General features: G+C 34.1%; 2 protein-coding genes across 2 annotated transcripts in view; both read left to right on the top strand.

The window, feature by feature from the left end:
- LOC144447965 (branched-chain-amino-acid aminotransferase, cytosolic-like) overlaps positions 1-17179 on the top strand; it is a 42693-nt gene extending 25514 nt beyond the window's left edge. Inside the window, exons 2-11 of the mRNA XM_078138086.1 lie at positions 9493-9564; positions 10872-11072; positions 11875-11985; positions 12297-12416; positions 12904-13067; positions 13498-13640; positions 14033-14118; positions 15047-15115; positions 15905-16051; positions 16561-17179. Of these exons, the coding sequence (XP_077994212.1) occupies positions 10962-11072; positions 11875-11985; positions 12297-12416; positions 12904-13067; positions 13498-13640; positions 14033-14118; positions 15047-15115; positions 15905-16051; positions 16561-16602 (993 nt within the window). The 5' untranslated portion in view covers positions 9493-9564; positions 10872-10961 and the 3' untranslated portion in view covers positions 16603-17179. The remainder of the gene's footprint in view (positions 1-9492; positions 9565-10871; positions 11073-11874; positions 11986-12296; positions 12417-12903; positions 13068-13497; positions 13641-14032; positions 14119-15046; positions 15116-15904; positions 16052-16560) is intronic.
- A 7612-nt stretch (positions 17180-24791) lies between these two features.
- Positions 24792-27205, top strand: part of LOC144448577 (CD151 antigen-like) — a 28921-nt gene continuing 26507 nt past the window's right edge. The window contains exon 1 of the mRNA XM_078138853.1: positions 24792-24901. The gene's annotated coding sequence lies outside the window, so the exon portion shown is untranslated. The remainder of the gene's footprint in view (positions 24902-27205) is intronic.

Genomic DNA, 27205 nt, shown 5'->3' with positions numbered 1-27205 from the left:
ATCTAGATTTGTGAGTAAATCTCATTACCGGAAATCTTTATACTTAGTAACCTGTATTGGAAAACTGTCTTCATAGTGGTAGATAAACTGAATCATTGAGGTTTTTATACCAAGTAACCTGTATAGGAAAACTGTCTTCATAGTGGTAGATAAACTGAATCATTGAGGTTTTTATACCAAGTAACCTGTATAGGAAAACTGCCCAGATATGTATAGTAACTGTCCAGATATAGTTTTCTCAGTTTTATTATTTCAGTTTACCGTTTTGAATCCTAGAATAATAGCTTGGGTAGATATGACATTGTACTGACTTGTAGTGAAAACACAGGTGAGGAACCCCATTACCATTATTGTAGGTTTTACCAAGTTACTGCCATAATTATATAACACCTAGTTTTAGACCCAAAGTTCTATTTCTGTCATATCCAGTGTGCTCTCTAAGTCAATTTGACACACCACTGACACACACAATTTCTAGTGATGCACCAAAATTTGGAGTTCCCCTATCTCTTACTATGTGGTGACCAGTGTGTCCTCTAAGTCAATTTGACATGCCACTGACGCACACAATTTCTAGTGATGCACCAAAATTTGGTGTTCTCCCATCTCTTACTATGTGGTGACTCACAAGAAATGTCAATTTTTCTCATTTTGACGCACGACAACAAAATTTGGCTACCATGATTTGAGGGCACACTGGTTATATCTCATATCTCTGAAGTTTAAATTTACTGGTAGTTATTACATATCTCTGAAGTTTAAATTTACTGGTAGTTATTACATACCTTGAAATCAAAGTCTGGTCAATAGATATTACGTCTATGAAACCCTCAAAACTCAGAGTAGACAGGTTTGCTTGGTCTAATGTTGAATATCTCGTGTTTGGATTGTATATAACACAAGACATGTGACCCAGTATAAGGGGTATTGTAATCTAGTAAGGAGAATAGGCAGTAAGAACAACTGATCAAGCATACAAGAAAAGCTCTATAGACACAAAGGAAAATAAAAGAATGGATAAAAATAGGGTTCTATCAACAATAGGTTGCTATGACAACAGGATGTTTATCCGATGATGTCATCCAGCTTTAACTCTATCACCATATTTAAATAATGGATTCACCCACCCAGCAGAAAACAATAGGAATAGGCCAAAATATGGGAATTTAGAGGTGAAATAGCTTGCAAAAAGATAAGAAACTTTTTTGTAAATTGTATAGAATATAGATGTAGGTGTGGTAGTTAGGAAGACAATGAAATATAATGATGGCTTTCAAAGATTGAAAGAATAATATTGTATAGATCAATCGACCACAAAGAAATGTAGGTGTGTTGTAAGTATTGAAAGGCCAGCTTACATAGTATCTGTTTATAGCCTGAAGTCCTACTTAGCTGAACAAAAAGAGAGGAAATAATAAAAAACTAAGAGACAATGTTACTAGTCTGACCATCTGTTTATGTGACCTTTCTCATCATTATCCCACTATCTTGTGGAAACCTTGTATTGTCTGCTGTGTATAATGACTCAATGAGTGAGAATCTGTGGGTGATGTGATGGATCATTCATTCCATTTGATAGACAGATATATTGTAAGTACTGTACTGTAGTCGTAAGTTTTAAGCACTAGATTTATTTTTGCTGGGTGCATCCAAAAGCTTGTTCTGTGGAAATAAGTCCTGCAAACATAATAATAATAATAATAATCTTTATTTATACTGGATAGTTCTTTAAGCATATAAACACTTGTCTCCCAAGAAGTCCAGTGAGGGCCATCCCTCATGGGTTCAGTGTTAATGCAGGAGGAAACCGGAGTACCCGGGGAAAACCTGCGTTGTTCGGTAGAGTCAAACTGAACGACACTCTTCTTACTTACAGCGTGGTAAATTTAATCGAACCCTGAATGGGGTTCGAACCCCGACCGCAGTGGTAAGAGGCAGGTGGTTTAACCACTGAGCCACCGACAACCCTAATAACATAATTACAAGTCGTCATATTTCTGTGTTCATTTGTTGTGAAAGGTGTCAACAACTGCTGTACTGAATACAGTGGGTTGACCAGATAAGTTATTTACAAGTAGTGTCTACTTCTGTCTTCCACTGTCTGTCAAATTAATGTATGCTTGTCATGACATTTCCTAGCTGTACTGCAAAAAAGTACATGTGGCTATGTCAGTATATGGAGTGCCAGCAGTGATAGGGGTAGACATAATGACCCAGGTCGGGGGGGGGGGGGGGGGGGGGGTACCACTGACCAGGTCTGGTAGGGGTGATAGGGGTGTGCAGCCAATGCTGCCAACACCAGAGCCCATTTTAAACAAATTTTTTACCATAAACCCATACCTCATTTTAGACCATTCAAATTTTTATAAGACCCCATTTTAGACTAAAATACATAATCACCAATATGAAATTATCAACCAGTGAATTAGCTGGTGGAAATTCCGAACTAGTCGAGAATTTATTATGTGGTTCCTTCCAGGACCACATTTTAGACTAAATAAAATAAAAAATTGTGAAAAGTGAAACCCAGTTTAGATTCCTTATCTCTAAAATTACACTACAGTACCCATTTTAGACCAAAGGGCAAAAAGGCGGGAGTAACCCCCCCCCCCCCCCCCCCGGGATAGATAAGTAAGTTCTAAAGGAATTGAATTTCTGTTCAAATGTGTGTGTGTGTGTGGGGGGGGGGGGGGGCTGTATTTGAATGGCCCTATCGGGTGACATCTCAGTGTACATGTGTATTTATATGACTAATGTATTAAATTCTCCATCTTACCTTTTAATTATTTCAATAGTTTCAAGCTACACTAGCTGTACAGCTGTACAACTGGGACTTTTTAAAAAAAAATGTTTATTGAATACAATGAGTTGTAATATTGTACACTTTGAATGCAGTATTGCATCACCTGTGGCTAAACATATAAGTTATAGTCACGATAAATCAAATCAACTTCATTTTTTGGTCACTATTTCAACCTGTTACTGCCCTACTAAAGGAAAATTCCTCTACATATACAATTACAATGTCTTATCTCTTATCATTGGTATTTTAACAATTTTCAGTGAATATATTGTTGGTTGACAGATCCAAAAATAATACCTTAGTTACAGCGAGTACATTGTTCTGGTCTACAAATGTGCATACCACTATGGTATAGTCATGCCACTAGTACAATGAAAATACCAGCATACATACTACATTGAGCACCTGTTCTTAGCAATGTTTATACAGACATAGCATGGCTTAGGGGCATTTTAAGGACAATACTTAAAGTTTTGGCAAATTATCAAACCTGAGAACAATGGTGTTTTTTAAGTACAGACTGTACACACCTTTGAATGGACTCTAGACAAATAAACAGTACTACTTGTTGTATTGTAACTGTTAACCCAGTCACATGGATTTCAGGTCAATCTCATTTGTTTACTAGTATTATGACTCATACATAGTTGTTGTCTGTTTCCAAAATAAAACTCAATATATATATGGTAACAGTAGTCTTCCACAACGATGGTATAAAACTATAACTCTGAACCCTCGTGTAACTTTCAAAATAAAACTCAATTCAATATGTAACTGGTAACAGTGGTCTTCCACAACGATGGTATAAAACTAACTAAATATGAACCCTCTTGTAACTTTCAAAATAAAACTCATTATGTAACTATTAATACTAATAGGGCTTTTGGAATGTAGGGTGTAACTCAGTCTCTAAGCCCTCTTGTAAATTTCAAAATAAAACTCAATACATTTAACTAGTAATGATATTCTTCCAAAAGAAGGGTGTAACTGAGACTGAGCCCTCTTGTAATTTCTGAGTATCCACACAATAAAAATTTGAATGCATTTGAAAGAACTCCTGGCAGTTATTGTTGATTTGACATTATAATAGTCATATGCAGTCATCGTGTTGTTTATTTTAGGACACATTCATTCTGACAAACCACTTTCCACTCTCACAATTGAGAAAAAGAACATTGTTCTTTTCTTGTCACAAAGGGGTGTAACAACAATAGAAATATTCCATTCCTTGCCTACTAAGAAATGAAATGGTTACTGTGTTTTGTAAGTCCCTGGGTTCCTGTATACTTATAGAGGGGTCTACCCTATGAAATGGTTACTGTGTTTTGTGAACCCCATAGAATAGAGGGGTCTACCCTATGAAATGGTTGCTGTGTTCTGTATGCCTCGGGGTTCCCATATACTTACATGTATAGAGGGGTCTACCCTATGAAATGGTTACTGTGTTTTGTGAACCCCATAGAATAGAGGGGTCTACCCTATGAAATGGTTACTGTGTTCTGTATGCCTCAGGGTTCCCATATACTTATAGAGGGGTCTACCCTATGAAATAATTACTGTGTTTTGTGAACCCCATAGAATAGTGGAGTCCACCCTATGAAATGGTTACTGTGTTTTGACCTCCATTGTAAACCCAAGTTTCTCTCATCATGATACTCCATGTCCTTATTATATCGTAATGTTATTGTCAATGGAGATACAAAGATTGGCCCATTCATTTTTTTTAACTTGACAGACACAGACAGCTGTTTGTTTGACTTAACTAGTAATTGTAATCCGACACAAGCCTGTACTTCTAACATTATCCAGTAGTGTAATAAATTATACAATAACATTACAATATGTTATTTTGATATATTGTGTTCAGTTTTGACATGCATGGATGTATTGTGTGAAATTTATAGTAGTAGAATATTTTATTATAGGTATATGAGGTAATTACATCCCAGCCCGTCAGGCTTATACATGTAATATACTGTAACCTAGATATTTTCCCCAATAAAAATATTTTAATATTTTACAGGCACTAACAGTGTACTTCCCAAAGACTAATTTTTACCATTTTCTAAGCCTAGTGTTCTATGTTTTATATATACAATGACACATTTTTGGCCATTACTTACTTTCATGTTATTGTTTTCCAACAAATGACAAGAAAATAAATCTTCAGCAAAGTTTCTGGGTTTACAAAAAAATGTACTCATTGACACACAGAATGTGAAAATATTGATAGATAAATAAAACCATGGAAATAATGACATAGTGATGCTTTATGCTACATTCTTATATTTAATGTGATTTGCTGTAGTCTAATTGTTTTAGTTTTTTCTGCAGAAATAAGTCCCACTAACATACTTTATGAGTTGTCCTTTTTGTATTCAGCTATTGTGAAATGTGTCAACAACAGTTGTAGAGAATATGGCCAGTGGACTGGTAGTGTCAGTGTTCCCCTTAATACTTTTCTGTCTCAAGAGGGCGCTATTCACTGTCATGTGAAGTTGATGTCAAGGAAGTACTTCAAATAAATGCACTATATTATAAAGTAGTTAATCACTTGATAGTGGTGATTAATTTCTACTCATTTCATCATTTCAGTGTGTAAAATGAAAACACTGCTGTCAACATTTAGCCAAGGAGTACATTGTTGTATACTACTACTAGATCCTGACACAATGAATTTAATATTGCTAATTTTATACAAAAAATAAAGTTATTTCAAATCATGTATTGTATCATGTGGCGTCATGATAGGTGAATGGTTCTAGTGATCGGTTTGGAAGCATCAGGTTGCAGGTTCGAGCTGCCATTTGGTTCTGAATGGCTAAAATCCTTGTGTACGATTTGAACTATGATTGTGCCTCAGTCAACCCAGCTGTATAATTGGGGACCTGGTGGGATAGAGGTTGCAATGTGAATGCTTATGCAATGGATTGTGTACTCCCTAGGAAGTTGAGGAAGTAAAGGGTCATTGTGCCACTATAGATCCATGCCAGGAGTAATAATTGTAAAGTACTTTGAACATTGAGTGGGAGACTACTATATAAAACCATTATCATACCCTACAGTAGATTTCAACCTCCATATTATTTGCTGTGTACATTGTAAATACTCTAAATATGTAATTAAAAAAACCAGGTGAAGTACAATTTTTAGAACAACCTGAACTGCAACAAGATCATGCAATAGTGAAATAATGATGTACATGTACGTATATTGCAGCAAAGATAATATGAGGGATGGATTGGCATGTGGATAAACATTTTTGAAAAAATAACACAAACTGTACAGTTGTGATACAGTCGTTGATTTTACATACATTGTACACAATAACTAATGACTACCAATATCTAGTCATAGATTGAACCTGGAGTGAACTCCTAGTTAATAAAATGTAAAGTTTCTCACAAAATTAAAATGCTGTGTTCAGTTACTAATGAATATTTTGTTGTTTTTTCTCAATATACATGTTGTTGATTTTAGAAATTAAGTGATGTTAGATTTTAAAATTGTTAAAGTGGCATGAGGATTGGGTATTTTGGATTTTAATTTATAAAACAATTTTATAATTAACATTAACAAAGTCTGTGTTTGTAACATCAAACATGAAAACATGTTGTTGTGTATTTAGTATAAAGTATCCATACATGTAACCACATGTCTCAAAGTATCTAAACAATGGCATCAACAGGCGTCAATACAAAGTCCATCCACACATCATGCTGTTTGTAATACACCATTCTATGAGTGTCTCTCATTCATTTTTACTATGTCAAGTTACAAATATACAATTGACACCATATTATGCACAGTGTGAATGGTTGACTAGGCAACCTGTGTAAAAATTACCCACTGTGAATGGTTTACTAGGCAACCTGTGTCCTAAAAATTACCCATATTATTTTCAACTACATGTAAGTTGACGGAGTATCAAACCTGTTTGTAAGTTGCCGTGATGTCAAAGTCCATTCAAACTTACTATAGTACTTGTTTTACATCTCTGTGCATCCCTCATTTATTTTGCTATTAATTTCAGCATATACAATGTATCATACAAGGTATATATGAATGGTTACCAAGGTAACCTACGTCCAAGAAATTACTAAATATTTTCAGCAAAGTTAACAAATTTTCAAACATGTTTGTGAGCTGTAGTGATTTCAAAGTCCTCTATGTCCTGCTTGTATATTATCTTTAGCTATGTCTAAGTCAATAATTGAGTTGGTGTACAAAAGGAGGTCACATGATGATGTTTGTTGATAGATAGTATCGTTATGGTGTCAGTGATATTACATTGTAAATATCAATAACCAATAAAACACTACAAACCAGTAAATTTTGAATCAACCAAGTATAATTAGAAGGACAATATGACAACATATGTGAAAGCTGTTAGTGATACAAAAATGTGTAGTGTATATACTTGATATCACTTCGATTTGTAAATCAATGGAGAGTGCATGTATTTAACCTGGACAGTAATTTGTCCATGTCCGTGCACACGTTGTCCAAATATGCAAGTGACACACTTGTCGATATCTGTTCACTCAGTGATTTGGCTTTGATTTTTTTTCTTTCGATATCTTTACTTTTTGTAAATAAATTTATGTGGTTATGTGGTTATGTGATTCAGATGATGTTTCTGTGTCACTACATTTACATATGGTAAAATGATAACAGCCTAGATATAGGATGGCAGACTTTGGTAGTTAAGTACAACTAATGGGTTCTCCTAAAGTTGATCCCTTCTGCCATACAATATTAGTCCACAAAACACATATGACGGCTGTAAAGATTAGTAGTCCTGTTTCTGCTTTGGTTTACAAATCCCAGTATTAAACAGAGAACAGAATCTGGTAAAATTGACATGGTTTGCCATACTTTGTACCCTAATTCTAGTGGAGAACACTGGTGATATATATAGGGGAACTCATGTAGATTTTACCTACTTACCAATCTTGAAACAAACACTCTGATAGGAAACCCTTACAAAAAAAAAGCTTGGGTAGATTTTACCTGTTTACTGCCATTTTTTAAAACAAAACTGCTGGTAGTGTTCTGCAGACCTTAGAAATAAAATGACTTAGTAAACACAAGTAAATGTTACCTATTTAGTGATGCTAGCTTATCTGTATTGGTAGATGTAGTATAAACTACGACATTTCAACTTTTTGACACACACACACACACACACACACACACACACACACACACACACACACACACACACACACACACATACACACACACATACACACACACGCATGCACATACATACACACATATACACGCACACGCAAGCACACACACACATATACACACACGCGCGTACGCACACATACGTCACACATACACACACACGCACACACACACACACACACACACACACATACACACACACACACTTAATATCAATTGTACGTTGTGTCACAAATATCAAAGTTGATACACTTTACCTACTTGTCACCACTGACCCTAAAAGGGACCTGGGTTATGTTTCAATCCTATGTCATCACATTAGTGTTAATTCTTATCAGTATAGCTATAGGGATTTACATTGTATATTAGATTCCTACATGATCTGATCCAACTTGTTCCATAGTTCTGCCAAACAACCATTTTTACACTCCTAGATTTTAATCCTAATATGAAGTAGGCTTTTGAAAAAAATTAAGCTGTTACGGTTAAGACTCTTTGACAAAGATGGAAGCAAGATGACCAAGTGTACTACACAACAGGCATTTTGATAAATTGAACATGTACTACATCATCGCAAACCACAGCCATTTTACTGTACCGTTCTTAATGAGCCGGTCCTTACTGTTTTATTTCGAAGTGTAGTGGAAATAACAGAATGATGTACTATGAGTAGATAGAATATTATAAAGATTGAAATCAAAGTCATGGACACAAACTATGTAGACTGAAATTTAGAGTCATGGACACTGAAACTATCTAGACTAAGATCGAGAATGGACATAGTTATAAAGTACAGCTAAAAGTTAAAACCAAGCAAAATATTTGGGAATAGAAATATGTTATAAATTGTCATACATGTTATTTATCAATTCAAACTCAATTGTACCAATCTGAAGTCCATGTCTCCCAATTGGTTTGCCATCATAGATAGACTGACAACAGTTATTATGGCAAACTTGTATATTTGTATTATTTGCCTAACTGTGGCAGAGTTTCCATAACTTTTAACTTACATGCACAAAATCAGAACTTAGGAATTTTGTTTTAATACCTGTCAAGAACGAGAGTTTGGTCCCATTGTCAGAAAGAAGAAGTAAGATCTCGTTCTTTACATTAAATTCATACAAGTTCCAAGTCCTCAAGGTTTTGCCACCCTATATATCAGTGTGTATTCTAAAGTAGTTGCACTGATCTGTAGATAGTTGTTGTTTATGAAGTAGGATCAGAATCACAGCCAATTATTTTTTGAAAAGATAGATTATGATGTTATTTACTATTTGAAATTCAAACTTGAACATTTTGTGCTTTCATTTCCAGTCCATTAGAGTTGTTAGTGCAGCAAGTTTTTGAATAGATACAGTTAGATAGGTCAATTGTAATGTAATGTAAATGTTTACTTTACCTTTGTCAGTGGTGTGTCCTTTAGACGACCTCAGATTAGGAACTCAAATCTCAACAAATTCATTCAATCGTTGTTTTTTTCCAAATTTCAGATCATACAGACTGGTCATGTGGCAAGGCCTGTATGTGTCGGTGGCTTCTCTAGACATTCTTCAACTTTCAAGGTAAGAAATGGTCCAAACATTGCATTTTGTGTGGTCAGCGTTGGTTGTGTGTACTACGTGTGTCCATGGGATGGACACTGTTTCTCTGATAAGATGAAGGGTCTGAAGTTTACTTCTTATCTTACTTAACTGTGATGGATTATCACGTACACCGCATCATTCCTATATATATATGATAGTCATGTCACTAGCAATCACTACACCTAAGTTCTAGTCAAAGGTGACACTTTTTGTCCATCAGAATTATGAAAACTAGATTTTCTTGTCAGTCACCATACATTGTATAGTAAGGGATGGAGGAACACCATATTTTGGTGGGTTCGTAGACATTGGTGTGTGTCAGGGGTGTGTGCCATATCTTAAAGGGCAGACTGATAGGAGTGATGTATCACCTGTGAACCATTCATGGCACGGCGAGTCAGATTTGATAAGACAGAGGACATAATGATGTTGCACTTCAGAAAACTGAGTGATCTAGGGTGGTTAGCCAGGTTACAGGGATAAAAACCAAGTGTCACCTTCCCCCCATCCATCTACACACACACACACACACACACACACACACACACACACACACACACACACACACACACACACATATACACACATACACACACATACACACACAGTACACACACGCACATATACACATACACACAGACACACACACGCACGCACGCATATACACATACACACAGACACACACACATACATACATACACATACACACACAGAGACACATACACACACAGTACACACATGCACACACACACACACACACACACACACACACACACACACACACACACACACAATGAGGATATTGAAACTCAGTAGAGTAATATACACATAATAAACTGGTAGACATCTGAGTGATCCATATAAACTGTACATACAAACCAGAAGTAGAGACCTTTTTTTTTAAAGGTAACTAGATGTTTTCCCCCAATATTTTTCTTTTGTTCAGCCAAAGAAAATATGAGTGATCTAAAAATTCTAAGGGATCTTGGTCTAGTGTCTTTGTCTAGTGACTTGTAGTGTAGTGACAAACCTTAGGTAACGAGTATCTTCCGGCTGAATGAAGAAAAATATTGGAGAATAACATAATTATACCGGCGCCAGTAATATCAAAGAAAAGCTGGGGAAATTAATGGCAATTTTGAACATATTTCAAACACAGCAGAACCAGTGACATAGACACGCGTTGTCTTGACATAGAATGACCAGAGTATATATTTCATAATTTATTTTTTTATTCAACTTGGCTGCTGGTGTATTGGTATAATGTCATTTATTTTGTATTGTAGGCTGATGATGTGGAAGTTGAACTATCTAAAGAACTGAGAGCCAAACCAGATCCTAATAAATTAGTCTTTGGTAAAGAATTTACAGATCACATGTTGACTATTAAATGGACACAAGACAATGGTTGGGAAAAACCTCAAATTTCACCCTTTGCTAATCTATCCTTTCATCCCGCTACGTCCGTCTTTCACTATGCAGTTGAAGTAAGTTATATCCAAATTATATCAACTTTATTTGTATTCTTATTTTAGTTTATTCTTAGTTACAGGTCTTCAAAGTTCCTTTTCACTTTGCAGTAACTTTACATTGGATAAAGACAGTAAAATGTGAGATTATACTAAACACAATATGTCTTGAAAAATGTTTTTTTTTTAGTTTGCATTTAGCTTGATTATCACATATTGTTCTGAAGGATTCAAGTCAAAGTAGTGAGGTGAAGAAGTATAGAAGACTGGTGTATCACTTTATGTCTATGCCAGGAGTAATCATTTTAAAGCACTTTAAGCAAAGTATGGGAAATGCACTAAATAAATAAATACTAATATTATTGGGTGAATGGTTAGAGTGACACAGCTCAGAATATTTTATTACAAGTTTGAGCCTCATTGCTGTCATTTATTTCTGAACGACTAAAGTCCCTGGGTAAGATTTGAACCATTATTGTACCTCAGTCAACCCAGCTGTATAATTGGGACCTGGTAGGATAGAGTTTGCATTGTGAATGCTTTGATCCTGTGTGCTTATAGAGGCTGCAATGGATTGTATGCTCCCCAGGGAGTTGAGAAAGGATAAGGGCTGTTGTGTCACTATAGGTCCATGCTGAAGGGGGGTGGGGTAATAGTTGTAAAAGCTTTTTAAGAAAGTGGCATAATTATAAAAAACTAACATTGTTATTTAATTTATTATAATTGCTCTCAAAGATTGAAATCAAAGTAGAACTAACTTGTGAATTGATAAGATACTGCAAATATCATAGTATGCCAATTTTTCTTCTTCTTTTTTCAGTTGTTTGAAGGAATGAAGGCATACCGAGGTGTAGATAACAAAGTTCGTATATTTAGACCTGAACTAAATATGGCTAGGATGTTGAGCAGTGCTGAAAGAGCTTCTCTTCCTGTAAGTACTTCATATTGTATTCTTTATAAGCTTTCAATTTTCATTGTTCTGTTTTATAGTATAGATTCAGTTCAGTCTTTGAGCTTGGTGTGGAGATCTTCTTGAGATAGTAACACCAAGACAAGTCTTTGAGCTTGGTGTGGAGAGCTTCTTGAGATAGTAACACCAAGACAAGTCTTTGAGATTGGTGTGGAGAGCTTCTTGAGATAGTAACACCAAGACAAGACTCTGGTGTATGGTGTCCAGTTATACAGAAAACTAACATTGTCATTGACAAGCACTAATTATTGAGATTCGTTTTTGCTTTGCAGAGTTTTGATGGTAAAGAATTGATCAAGTGCTTGAAGAAATTTATTAGCATAGAAAAAGAATGGGTGCCCTATTCAACAACCAGTACTCTGTATATAAGACCAACTTTGATTGGAACACAGGTAAGTGACCTTTGACATTGATGTTTCATCCAATAGAATGAGTGATTTATTAGATCACCAATATTCTTGTAACTATATAAGACCAACTTTGATTGGAACACAAGTAGTATGGATTGACCTTTGACATCAGTTTCATCCAATAGAATGGATGATTTATTAGATCATAAATAACACCAACTTTGATTGGAATGCAGGTAACATGACCTTTGACATCAATGTTTCATCCAATAGAAAGAAAGTATTTATTACATCACCAATATTCTTCTAAATTTATATAAGACCCACTTTGAAATGACATTTGTCATAGATGTGTCATCCCATAGTGAACATCCCCTCAAACATCTGTTTATCTGTACAATAACAAACATTTTACACAATTATTGATAACAAACAAACAAACAAACAAACAAAAAACATGAACTCTACATATGGCCATCTACTGAATTATAATTCTAACTTTAAATGAATATTTCCATTGATATTTTAGCCTTCACTTGGAGTGAATGTTTCTACAGAAGCCTTATTATTTGTTATCCTGGGTCCTGTTGGTCCATACTTTGCAACTGGTTCATTTAATCCAGTCAAACTACTGGCTGACCCCCAGTATGTTAGAGCATTCAAAGGGGGTAGTGGGGACCGTAAGCTAGGAGGGTGAGTACAAAATAATGCTTTCACCCCTAATTATATCAACTTGGACTATTCTCAGTATGTTAGAGCATTCAAAGGGGGTAGTGGGGACTGCCGGTAAGCTTGGAGTGTGAGTACAAAATCTAATGCTTTCACCCCTGGGGTGTTGAAAATGCTTCCTGGGGAGCATACAACCCATTGCAGCTTGTGTAATTATACAGGATTTCATAGAGTGTGTACAAATCTACCACTATCCTACTATCGGTAACTCTTATGCTGATATATTCCTTGACACTGAAGATGGGCCAGAGCTCAAAACATTACTGCAAGTACTCCTGCAAATACCTTGCCACACTTACACTTGCACATCATTGGGTTTTGTCATATTACTATACATGTGACTTGTTTAGAGGAGTAGTTGACTGATATATTATATATATTTTGTTGTACAAAGAAACTATTGCCCTACCATTATGATACAACAAGAGGCCACAAAACTTGGCTGTCAACAAGTACTATGGCTATATGGCGATGATCATCAACTTACTGAAGTAGGAACTATGAATATATTTATGTTTTGGAAAAATGCACAGGGAGGTAAGTGTATTTGTATTATATTATATTGTATTGTATTGTATTGTATTGTATTGTATTGTATTGTATTGTATTGTATTGTATTGTATTGCATTAGATTGCATTGTATTGTATTGTATTGTATTGTATTGTATTGTATTGTATTGTATTGTATTGTATTGTATTGTATATTTATGGTATATTGTATCGTGGTGCATCTTAACTACATGATATAACACCGAGAACTGCACAAGGCAAGGCTTATTAGTAATTGGTTATGCTAATTAAGACAATGAATATTCATGAATTCAATTTATGATAATGAGTTGTTATCAGAGCTGAATATTCATGGTCTTCTCACCATGCATTGCATATGATGAATATGTAATTTAGTTACCATGTGTGTGATTTTACAGAGAAGGAACTAGTGACACCTCCATTAGATGGTCTCATTCTCCCTGGAATAACACGGAAGAGTTTGTTAGATTTAGCCAGACAGTGGGTAAGGAAATTTAAAGTATTTTATCTCTTGTAATGTCAGATTTTGTAAGATAAAAAGTCCTAGCTTTATTACAGAATTTGAAGTTACAAAATATTTCACAAATGACTTTTTGTGAAATGAGAAGTAGTGTACTGGCTGTGAAGTGTTTGAATGAGACTGGAAGAATCCTTGTTGTATACTATACTGTCATCAAACTTTGCTAAATAACAATAAGTATGCAAATGAGGTCATATGTGGTGAATACAAAAGTTGTATGTAATATTGACTGTTCATCACTAGGGAACTATCAGTAATTACAGTTAAAGGGAAGCCAGGGGAATTAAGGGTAGATCAGTTTTGAAAAGCTACCTCCCTCCTTGCTTTTGCAAATCTGACTTGACATTAAACAAAGATGTTATTATGTATGGCCTACAGTTGGTATATACATTAAAGTTAAAACAATAATCAATTTTCCAGTTCCAAGATGCAGTGCGCGACAGAACATCGCTTATGTTGTTCGGTTTAGTTTTGTTTTGTATTTAGTATGTTTGAAATAACATTTTCATCAGGAAATGATGGAAAGACATGTTGACCTCTTTCATTATGAGTGATTTTATAGAACAAAGACTAAACACCATCAATGACAGAGAGTGATTTTACAGGTTAACCCAGGGTACAGTTAGGTGACAACCATCCCCCTGAGTTATGCATACAAACCCCTCAGCATGTACACAGTGTATGGAGAGACACGCAATGCATCTTGGAACCAGCAACAGATCTATGGTGAATGTTTTAGTCTTTGAATCAAAGTTAAAACAACATCTCATGAATGAATGAATGGTATTACTTTGCCTAGTCATTGTTGAATGGTACATCTAGATTATACAACACTATCAGTGATTTTAGTCTGGCAAATTACAAGAATTTCTTGTTTTACTATTTCCGTCAGGGTGAATTTAAAGTGACTGAGAGAACATTTACAATGGCAGAAGTGATGAGGGCACTGAAAGATGGACGGGTAAGAAATTAAAAGTGCTATAATCTGTTATACATAGAATTCAGTATATTGTAATGTTCTGTCTTGCTTTCTGTGTACCAGTATTTCAGTGTATGCCTCATATGTAATTGCTGTATTCAACTTGTACAGATGGTTTGTAAATCATTTATGTAAAATATATAGTCTCTTGATTAATTAGGAACTAAGCATACCTTACATTATGAGCTTGAAGTTTTATGAGTCTTAGTGCTGTATATTTAGAATCCTGAGAATGATGAACAACAGACAAGACACTTTTCATTCTAAACTTTCTGTTGAAGAGTATAGAGAATGTACACTGTGTGTGTGTGTGTTTGTGTGTTTGTGTGTGTGTGTGTGTGTGTTTGTGTGTGTGTGTTTGTGTGTGTGTGTGTGTGTTTGTATATGTGTGTGTGTGTCACTGTATAAGCATTTATGTATGTCAGTTGTATGCTGCAAGAGTAAATATGTATTTATGTACAGTATGTTGCATGTTCATATACATGCGTCTGTGTGTGTGTGTGTGTGTGTGTTTGTGTTTGTATATGTGTGTGTGTGTGTGTGTGTGTGTCACTGTATAAGCGTTTATGTATCTGTCAGTTGTATGCTGCAAGAGTAAATATGTATATTTGTACAGTATGTTGCATGTTCATATACATGCCTGTCTGTCTGTCTGTTTGTATGTGTGAGTTTGCCTTTTTGTCTGTTTGTACTGTACTATGCTGTATACCATAAAGGAACATTTTCCATTGAAAAGGTGAATAAAATCATTTTCTTGATATTTCCCAACAGTTGCTTGAAATGTTTGGTGCAGGTACAGCGTGTGTTGTATGTCCTGTTGGTAGTATTCTGTATGGTGGACAAACCTTGGAGATTCCTACTATGAAAGATGGTGCACCCATTGCCTCTAGATTTATGAAAGAATTGACTGACATCCAGGTATGAGTCTTGATTGGTTGTATTTTGTCACATGTGTAGTACAAATATGCATAAATCTATAATGTATCGTAATTGGTTGGTTTTAGTCACATGATATAGCTCAACTCTGCCTAAGATCTATAATATATTTTGATTGGTTCATTTTAATCACATGATGTACAAATCTGCATAAATCTACAATGTTAATGTTCAGACTAATATTCTGCTTATTGCATAAGTTATTATACATTTGTTTGAGTTAGAATTTGTTACCAGATTTCTTTGATAAAGTACCAATTTGCATACATTTACATATAGTTTATAGATTGATATGTATTCATATGTATGCTGACTTAGTCACATAATAGCAAATAACTATGCATATGACAATAGTTCATGATTAAAATCTCATTGGTTGATATAAGTCACATGTTTGTAGATATTTGCATACCACTCTATACTTGATGTTCATTGGTTCATACAAGTCACATGACAAATCACAACTATTTTTATCATGTTTCTATTTACAGTTTGGAAGGACCAAGAGTGACTGGGTGCAGGATGTGGAGTAAACAGCTAAATGTTGATGAGTTCTACTTTTTATACAACGTAGAGAGTTAAGTTAAAGAACCAACCACAGAATTAGCTTGCCATTCAAACCAAAATATAGCAATTTCATTCTATAAAGTACTGTATTAATTCTGAGTATTATAACCATGCATAGATGGCGATAAGATTCAGTACCGTAGTTGACAAAAAACTACTTTCTACTTTCTTTATCTTTCAATATTTTACAGGATAGGTTAATTACTGTTATTAATTCTCCACTGACATACTGTTTGAGGTCATTTGAAAACTACAAAATAGGAATGATGTTTTCATGGCATTGAATATAGTTGCCATGGTATTACTATAGAAACGGCATCAGGTTTTAGGACTCTCCTTTAATATCTGAAGATATTGTGTCAATCATACAACAATTCAGTATGAATAGACAAAGTGATATGATTGGTCAGCTCAGATCACATGATTGAAAGTGTCACACTGTATTCATCCTGATGTACAAGCCCATCCCTTCCAATATTACAGGATTTTATCCAGTGCAATGTAATATTTGTATATGAAAGAAATGAAGAAGTATAAGACCTACCTCTTGGTTACTCAGAACAATGCAAATAATAAGTTTGTTGTGTGTTCAAGTTTAACCCCCCCCCCCCCCCCCATCACTGTATGACTACATTGAGAACAATTCAATATGTATGACTATGTATACTGTATACATGATGTTCACGTATAAACCCCTTCCCCATTTATATGTTTATAATCAGTACAAGGTACTTCCTATGTAAATGAATTCAAGTAAAAACTCTCTCTCTATTTACCTACTTGTACTTATCTACTAGTATTTATCACTACAGCGACTCACTAGATATCCACGTATTAGCCCTTATTCTATTCTCACTAGATATCCAATTACTAGCCCCAGACTGTTCTCACTAGATGCTAAGCTGAAAAGTTAGCACGAAGAAAAACAAAAGTAATATTTTGAAATATGTTTGTCACTGAGGGCGCCCAGCATAGGGCCATGGTTAAGTTGAGATTGTAAAATACATTCTGAAGTTTACCTTTACCATTAACTGGGATTGACATTTTTTGCAACATTTCAAGAAACGTATTGTAGCACAACTATATGTGACATTGAGAAATATGGTTTGTCTTTTTATTATAACATATATGTTTGAATTGAAAGCAGTACAAGTAGTTCTAAAGCTTGGACTCTATGTAAGAATTATTTCATTTTAGTGGGAATGTAATGTATTGTAATGTTTGGATAGGATGGTAGAACAATACCAGTGAGAGTTATAATAGTTTGAGTAGCTGGCTTAGAATCTACAGTTTGTCAGGTTTAAACCTTACTACTTTCTTTCTGAATGGCTAATAATTTGGTGCCAAGGTTTGAACCACAGTTGTGCCCCAGTCAACCCAGCTGTATAATTGGGGATCTGGTAGGATAGAGATTGCAATATGAATACTTTCATCCTATGTGTACCCCCTAGTCAACCCAGCTGTATAATTGGGGATCTGGTAGGATAGAGGTTGCAATGTGAATTCTTTAATCCTATGTGTACCCTAGTCAACCCAGCTGTATAATTGGGGACCTGGTAGGATAGAAGTTGCAATGTGAATACTTTAATCCTATGCACTTACAGAGGCTGCAACTCCCCAGGGAGTTGAGGAAGTATAAAGGGCTGTTGTGCTGCCATAGATCCATGCCAGGGGTAATAATTGTAAATTGTTATAAGCATAGCATTGGAAGAACTTTGTAAGATCTAACATTATCTAGAGTGGAAAGTTGATATTAAAAGTAGTGTGTGATATGTTATGATGAATACAGTATGTACTGAAATAAGTTGAAATAGTCTAAATGAAAGTTTGTTGATTTGTTTTCACTACTCAGGTGTCTACTTACGTCCAACAGTAGAACTGTCATGTAACCAGGTAGAGATAGTAATATACTTATTATCTACTTATATGTGTTAAAGTGGCTGCCATATGGATGAGACTTTGGTAATTATTTTGGATTTTTATTTGATAAAACAGCTTCACTATGTTTTCCTACTTGAAAAAATAAAGTGAAATAACATATACCAAGTCCATGTTCATAACTCAATAAACAGCAAAACATTAAACAATGTGTAAAATGTTTGTTATTGTACGCACAATAACAATTTTTTTTACACTTTTTGCAATGTATTGAGTTATGAACATTGACTTGGTATATGTTCTTTCGCATTATTTTTTCAAGTAGAAAAACAAGGTGAAGCTGTTTTATCAAATAAAAATCCAAAATAATTACCAAATTATCATCCATATGGCCACTTTAAAGCCCAGCTCTAACTTTTCACTTAGTTTTGAATTATTTTTACCTGTTAAAAATACACATATACCTTTACTGGAAATGGTGCAGTCCTTGTCATCTCACATCAGTAGACATGTACAATCTGATCTGTTCAAAGTTTTCACTTTTTTGATAGATTTGTTGAATATATATATACCAGTTGGAAAATACCCTGGAACTTTTGTCTGAAAAAAGACAAATCTTTTAATTACTTGTCAACAAATGATTAATGGTGACAATAGTACAAATAAACAATTCAAATCATTGAATCAAGTCAACAAGTAATTGATGGTACCACTGACAAGAAAGATGCTAATCTGTTTATTCCTTGTCTGTTATTGTACTGAGTACACTGATTTTACATTTTGATGTAAACAGTACAAATAAACAGTACAAATAAACAGTACAAATAAACAGTACAAATAAACAATTCAAATCATGTCAATGAATAATAATTTTATAAGATCCTGATAGCATTTGATCACTAGATGATCATGAAAAAAAAAGAAAAATGAAAACAAAAATTATGAAAAACTAGTGTGAGTGATATCTAACTGGGCTTTTATAACAAAATAACAACAAATAGTGATCTGTATTGGATAGAGTATTTTATTTGAATGTTTTGTTGAAGTGTTAGAAATATTTTATCAAAGTTATATTAACCATGTTTATTATTTATACTATTTTAGTGTGTTGTTATTTTACAGTGTTCCTATATTATTATTATTATTATTATTATTATTATTTTGTTGTGCTCTGTGTGTGATCTAGGATCCAGTCTTCTCTTATAAACTCATATGAACAACAGTTTTCTGATATGTTAGAAATTATTGTATGCTAAGATTCAATTATCTAACATAACATTAAAATTTAAAGTATTGAAGTACTATACACAGTCAATATTTTGTGACAGCAAAACAGAAGATCTCAACCACACCTGTGGACTTGTTCCCCATTGTGATGTGCTGGGATGGTCACATGACTGGTCACTGAAATCATGTGACTTATAGTGTTTCAATATTACATTGAATGTTGATACAATAATCTAAATTGATTGGTCACATGACTGGCCACTGAAATCATGTGACTTATAGTGTTTCAATATTACATTGAATGTTGATACAATGACCTAAATTGATTGGTCACATGACTTGCCACTGAAATCATGTGACTTATAGTGTTTCAATATTACATTGAATGTTGATACAATAATCTAAATTGATTGGTCACATGACTTGCCACTGAAATCATGTGACTTATAGTGTTTCAATATTACATTGAATGTTGATACAATAATCTAAATTGATTGGTCACATGACTTGCCACTGAAATCATGTGACTTGTAGTGTTTCAATATTACATTGAATGTTGATACAATAATCTAAATTGATTGGTCACATGACTTGCCACTGCAACTTACTGTAATTATATATGTATAAGTTCTCTCATAGTCAGTATTTACTGGAGTTTGTTTACAAATTTAGCAGATCAGCTGTAGACCTAACATTATTTTACACAACATAGTGATATCTGTGGTATCACTATTGGCTGAATACAAAGGCTGATCTCCAGTGTGCCCTCCAATGTGTATGACAAGTTTGACATTTTTTTTGTTAGTCAAGATTAGATTTTAAAAAAATGTTCTTGTGAGTCACCACATAGTAAGGGGTAGTCAACACTGATTTTGATATATTGCCAACCATTGCTGTGTTTTATTATAATGTTGCATCGGATTGGCTTAGAGGGCACATTATTGGTCACATGACTATTTGAACTGTATCTTTACAGAAGTACAACAAAAGTTTATCATTGTCTACAACTAATATTAAAATGAGTGATAAATAAAACTGCCTTAAATACAACAGATATAGTATCATTTCAAATTTCTAATGTGAATTTGATAGTTTTACTTAGAAGTTTGTGTTTTATTTAAATTATTTATTCCAGTTTGTGTCTGTGTAATGTTTTCAGTGTAACTTTATATGTACAGGTAGGCTACCAACTTGTACTTTCCCACCAAAATATTTGAACAGAAATTGTTGTTTTTTGGGTAACTTTTTGATGAATTCTTGCATCATTTTTGACTAGGATTTTATGAAATTATCCTAGGAACGTAAGAGGACTGAAAATTATGAAATGTAATAAACAGAAATTGTCTGATTATTTGAATTCATTTCCTGTATTTCCTTTTAAAAGGTTTCAGACATACTAATAATTAAGGGCCAACATTTTGATGAAGTTAACTTTACTGAAAGTTTGATGAGTAGCTGAGAGACCTTTCATGGTGTTGCTATCTAAAGAAGCTCTCTACACCAGAGTCTTGTCTTGCTGGTACTATTTCAAGAAGCTCTCTACACCCAAAGACTTGTCTTGGTAACTCTTCTTACCAAGTTAGGTGTGGACAGCTTCTTGAGAAACGATAACACCATTAATTATATGAATCAAGCATATACCAAAAAAAGTTGTATTTTGATGGATTGCAAATGATAATGAAACTTTGAGTCTATCTACTCTGGGTATACTCTCAGCAAAATAAAGAATTTGAGCCAGAAGAGCGCCCTCACACTGTGATACACAGGTGTACCTGTCTGTCTTATTTCCTCATACAATATACCGTACAGTTGTATCACCTCGACTCTTTGTTTCCTAACTTTTTCTCAAAATCATTGTTGCAAATTCTGTGTCCAATAATTTCTTGCATTTCTGAAATCCTTGATTCTGATTATTTGTGTTTTGTGAATTGATATCAAAATAATAATGGTATAAAAAAGGATTACATATACAAAATATTTTCAGTGCAAATTATGATATGCTCACACATGGCTGGCAGTCAAAGGATCAAAGGTCAAACCTCACCAGCCAAGGGTCAAGGGTCAAACCTCACCTTAAGCTGGTGGCAGTTAAAATACAATTAAGACAAAAATAATGTGGTCTTCAACGTCAAAAAAAATTAGCAAGACTTGAAAAAATGATATAAATCAAAAATAGGATAAGAAAGAATGTTTTTTTAAAAAAAACACTCCACATTGCACAAGTATAACTCTATGCAAATTAAGTGTATACATGCTGCTCATTGGTGGAGAAATTGTGAATTTGCATATTCATTGACTTCTCACCTGGTATAACATACCACACCTATCAGAATACAATTATATGTATAGATTGTAAAATAAAAGTAGAGAAGCAATTTTTTTTGATGGGTGATCTTTAAATAGAAGAGAATTTCAAAATGTTTTCACTGTTGATGGACATAAATAAGTTTGAAAATGAAGACACGGTTTCTTGACTTTCACTTTTGTGTTTGTTTTGAATACTGAAGTTTGTCAGACTTTAACAAACTTTTTCTTTTTAAGTTTAAATAATCTATAGGGGTTTGCAGTAAATGTGATAAAGTTGAAGTCTGGATTCATTTAAATACCAAAATTCATATCTACTTTGTCTATTGTGTTCTTAGGACAGCCTTACTTTAATTCTATGTTTCTCATGATCTGACTGACTCTATTTCTTCAATCTAGAAACAATCTTTTAAAACGTCACCCTCTGTGACAAGGTTATAAAAAATTCACAACATGACTGATTGTAAGATGGCAATCCTAGAGTATATATCTGAGCGAAAATCATCATTTATTGCTGAAATTCAGAAAATTTATAATACAACAAATGTTCAAAGTTTCCTGAGTTTAACTGTGGCTGAAATTCAGAAAAATTTATAATACAACAAATGTTCAAAGTTTCCTGAGTTTAACTGTGGCTGAAATTCAGAAAAATTTATAATACAACAAATGTTCATAGTTTCCTGAGTTTAACTGTGGCTGAAATTCAGAAAAATTTATAATACAACAAATGTTCATAGTTTCCTGAGTTTAACTGTGGCTGAAATTCAGAAAAATTTATAATACAACAAATGTTCATAGTTTCCTGAGTTTAACTGTCATTTCTAAGTCACTCAGACTGTGAAAGTATAATTATGAAATGTAAATTTCACAACAAGTATTCTTACTTTTACTTATAAATTTTTTTTTAATTTTTATCCGACCGACTGACTGACCAATGAACAATCCCACAGTGAGAAATGTAGAATTAAGTATGGCCACCCTTATCTGTGTCATTGTTTGGTCATTGCTTTCAGACTTGTAAAATGTAGAAAACAACCAGGACAAACATATTCTGTTAACCAGAGCATTGTTTCTCTGCTGAGGCAACCAAAACTTGTTGGCAGTATGTGTTGTAGCAATACTGTAGTGAAGTCTCTGGTCATACAGTGTACAACCATGCCATGTCAAGTGTATATCACTGGTGTTACAGGCTTTATAGGTAACATTTTACTACATAGAAATGTATAACTTACTGAGGTTTTGGTAAAATAAAAACTATGGATAAAAACATCCTACTTGTGTGTAATATATTTGAATATAAAATAATATAATGTACGTATTAATAAAAAATACTAAATCCTAATAATGTAGTGAGCACCTAGGAAATAACAATTTGAAGATTTTGGTGTTACTTTGTTCAAAAACCTCCATTGTAATGTAACATTGTTTATTTCAAAGGCGATGAACCCACATTTATTTAATTATTTCCAAAGGACTTATCAGGAACATACTTTCATATGGAAGATGGTACAGTTTAGAGAAATGTTACTAGTGTGCAGATATATGCAGATATTTCAAAGGTGAATCTTTATGTTGTATATGTAATTCCTGATGTGAGTCAGAGTTTCAATTATTGGCAGTTCATGCTATCATTTAGTTCCATTTTAATAGCTAGCCCCATTTGGCCTATATTGCGTGCGTATGTGTGTGTGTTGGGGGGTGTTATGGGGGGGGGGGTAGCAGTAGCATGATGATGTATGTGTAAATATTACAGTACATACAGCTAGATGGTCTCGGCAAAATAGTATTTTCTATCAGAAAAATGACATGGACTCAAAGTCGCAGTAGAACTTATTAGTTGTACAATATTTATATTATACAATTAAGACTGCATTGTATAATTATACTCGAGATTTCTTACCGTACAATATCACCTGACAAAATTTGAATGAACAGCGCCATCTAGTGGCCTATCTAGGTTACACTACGTTCGCAATACTACAACTAAGCTCAATATAAAATCGTGTTGAATGTGGTTCATATTTCAACCCGCATATTTTATTCTTATGATAATATTTTCTTTTTTTTGTTATTAAATGTTGAAAACGACAACAACGTACAAAAACACTTGAGTCGATTCAGAATTCTGTGGATTTCACGAATTTGAAGGAACCATCATGGACAGCTAGGTTGTTTGTAAAAAGCAATTAAGGTGAGGTGAGAACTCTTATGTGCGTATAAATAATGTTATAAAATCCATCCAGGAAACATGTTTTGCTTTCATTCAATGTATTCGACGCGCATCTTTTCTTTAGAAAAAAGTGAGGAGCTTCAAGTTATTCCTGTAATCGAATTTTGCTTTTGGTAAATTCTTAGTGTCAGGTGGCTCCTTATATATAATTGATGTCATTTCTGTTTTCCTTATTTTGGTTTTAATCTTCATTATCCCGTTCCACGGATATAAAAGTGATTTCTAACCAATCAAATATATTTCTAATTCTGTGTGATTTACCGACGACATGAATAAAATGCAAAATAAGTGGGTTTTCCTTAGGCTATAACATTTTCTTTTTTCATTCAAGGTTGGTTAATTTAGCATGACGTCAATTTGTTGTCTAAATTATTCGGTAAAGATAAAACAAATCGAAATTGTAATATCAACTCATTTGATAAAGAGCGGAAAAAATTACTACTTCGCAGGTCTTATCAACATGGAAATTATGCGACTACGTCACGTAATTTGCATAATCCACTCACACACTTTGAAGGACACGCGAGTACAGCGGGGACGGTCGAGTCGAGCAGTGAAGCGAGTCGAGCAGTTCTTACTTTCATTTATAACAATTGAAATTTCGCTCCAGCTTTCTGTGCTAGGAGGTGAGTTTAGATTTAAATTATCTCCCGTTTATATACCAATTACAAGTTGATGTATTCACCTTCCGTAAGACATTGATCCGTATTTTAGCACCCCTGGAGTGACGCTTCGACAGAGAGCCCGTTCAGTGTCCCCTCACAATAACCTATCCAATGTGTTGTTTAAAATGTAAACAGTGGTACAATTTATGCAGCGCTTCCTCAGTCAATACCATCATATTTATATACCTAAAGTTTTGTAGATTTATAATTACGGTTTTGACCCGAAAATAGCTGAGGTCATGTTAGTGCAGTAACCGCATCGTTCGTGGTTGTGTACTGGCACCGTAGTAGTGATGATGGGAACAGAGCGGTGAGCACTTGACTTCAGCTGCGCTGAAAACGTTAGCTTATCGATGGCTTCATCGTTCGTTTGTTGTGCATCGCATTCATTACCACACACCCTATAAATTATTTAGTATTATGCGCATAACAATCAGCCCTGAATATATGTCCCTATGAGGACAACGCAGGACAACAAAACGGAATGCAATTCCTATGTGGCGTAATTTATATCTCGACAATAGAACGATATTTTCATCTCCTGTTTTCCAAGTGTGGGCTGTGAATGGCTCTGTGGTGTAATTTCATTATCGTGTGTAAATACTGCAGTAATTCTCAATTACTTAGTTTGCAGATAAAAGGATTGTTTTGAAGTGAAAGAGAAAATATGAACACTTAAATAATTATGTCTTTAGGGAGCTGTAACGTGTTTTTTTTTCTACATGACCGTAGTGGTTCACCGCGCTGCTGGGTATCATGAAAACATATCGCGTTACTTTACCCGGAGTACACTACTGAGTTTATGAGGGATTTTGACATTACTGAAATACCAACATTGTGGTGTAAGTTGAAAACAAACTAAATACCTTAAATGGGGCCATTTCCACTATCACAACACAGTCACATAACAGTGTAATGTTGCATTTGTATGATAATGGAAGTTTTCTAGAATGCTTCCATTTTCTAAATTTCAAGTTCTGTTTTTGTTAATTGTCAGGAAAAGGAGAGAGCCTCAGTTTGATAGTTGAGGTATAATAGACATATTTATCTGCAAATGCATCATAATTGTGTGACCATCTATTCTATAACAGATTGTATGTGATAGTAACCATGGTAACAGGAAAATATAAAATTAGTACAACAGTGGTTTCATTCTTGTGCATGTGTAACTCAGTACTCAGAAATCTGCTGAAAAATGACTGGCAAAAAATACCAGCAGAGTTGAGAGATATGACATAAATCCTTTATGCTCTAATTGATTTACATTCCATACAGGTTTAAACAATTTCTTGTAATCTTTCTGTAATGATTTCTCAAATCTTTTGTGTTCCCAGTCATTTTTAATTTCATTAAGTCTCTCCCAGACAATAGACAATTCTCCCTTTGTTCACACTACTTGGTTAGTAATCAGTGAGCTATGTATTTGCATATTTAATTGATTCCTAAGCAGTGAGCTGTGATATTAAATTTGCATATTTAATTGATTGGAAAGCAGTGAGCTATATTAAATTTGCATATTTAATTGATTTGTAAGCAGAGAGCTATATTAAATTTGCATATTTGATTGGTAGATAGGCAGACATCAGTTGATTTAAAACCTTGTGAATATTTAATGATATCACAGTATCACTTTCAACAAATTTATTTTCTGTACATGCATGGAAGCGTTCAAAGTCAACATAGCAATGGATTCCTTGTAGTTTGATCAGTTGAAGACATTTCAAAAGTCTTTGGGTCTGTTTTGTGCAAATTTAATTATAGAATGTGTAAGTAGTACTTTTATGAAAACAGTTTAGTGCATAGATAGAAAACTTTGACAACTTAGTAGCAGGAACTTTGACATAATATATTCCTCATAAAATACAAATACTAATATAATAACTACTATTAGTACCAGAACCAGTTATAGTTAGTATAACACAAGGTTGAGAATTGAACCACTTTCATTATCATTCACATCCACATTTCTAGGTCACTGAGAGTTTATAGACATTAATATTCATGTTCAATTTACGCTTTACTTGTTGATTCAAGTAGTGTCTGTCACACAACGAATCATAGTTGTTGATTCAAGTAGTGATACACAATGAATGCAGTTGTTGATTCAAGTAGTGATACACAATGAATACAGTTGTTGATTCAAGTAGTATCATGCAACAAATTGTAGTTGTTGATTCAAGTAGTGATACACAACGAATGCAGTTGTTGATAATGTAGTGATACACAATGAATGCAGTTGTTGATTCAAGTAGTGTCACGCACTGA

This window comes from Glandiceps talaboti, chromosome 17 (assembly GCF_964340395.1).
Source record: "Glandiceps talaboti chromosome 17, keGlaTala1.1, whole genome shotgun sequence".
NCBI lineage: Eukaryota > Metazoa > Hemichordata > Enteropneusta > Spengelidae > Glandiceps > Glandiceps talaboti.
The sequence above is the reverse complement of the archived record's forward strand: the minus strand, read 5'-3'. Positions and strand labels throughout refer to the sequence as shown.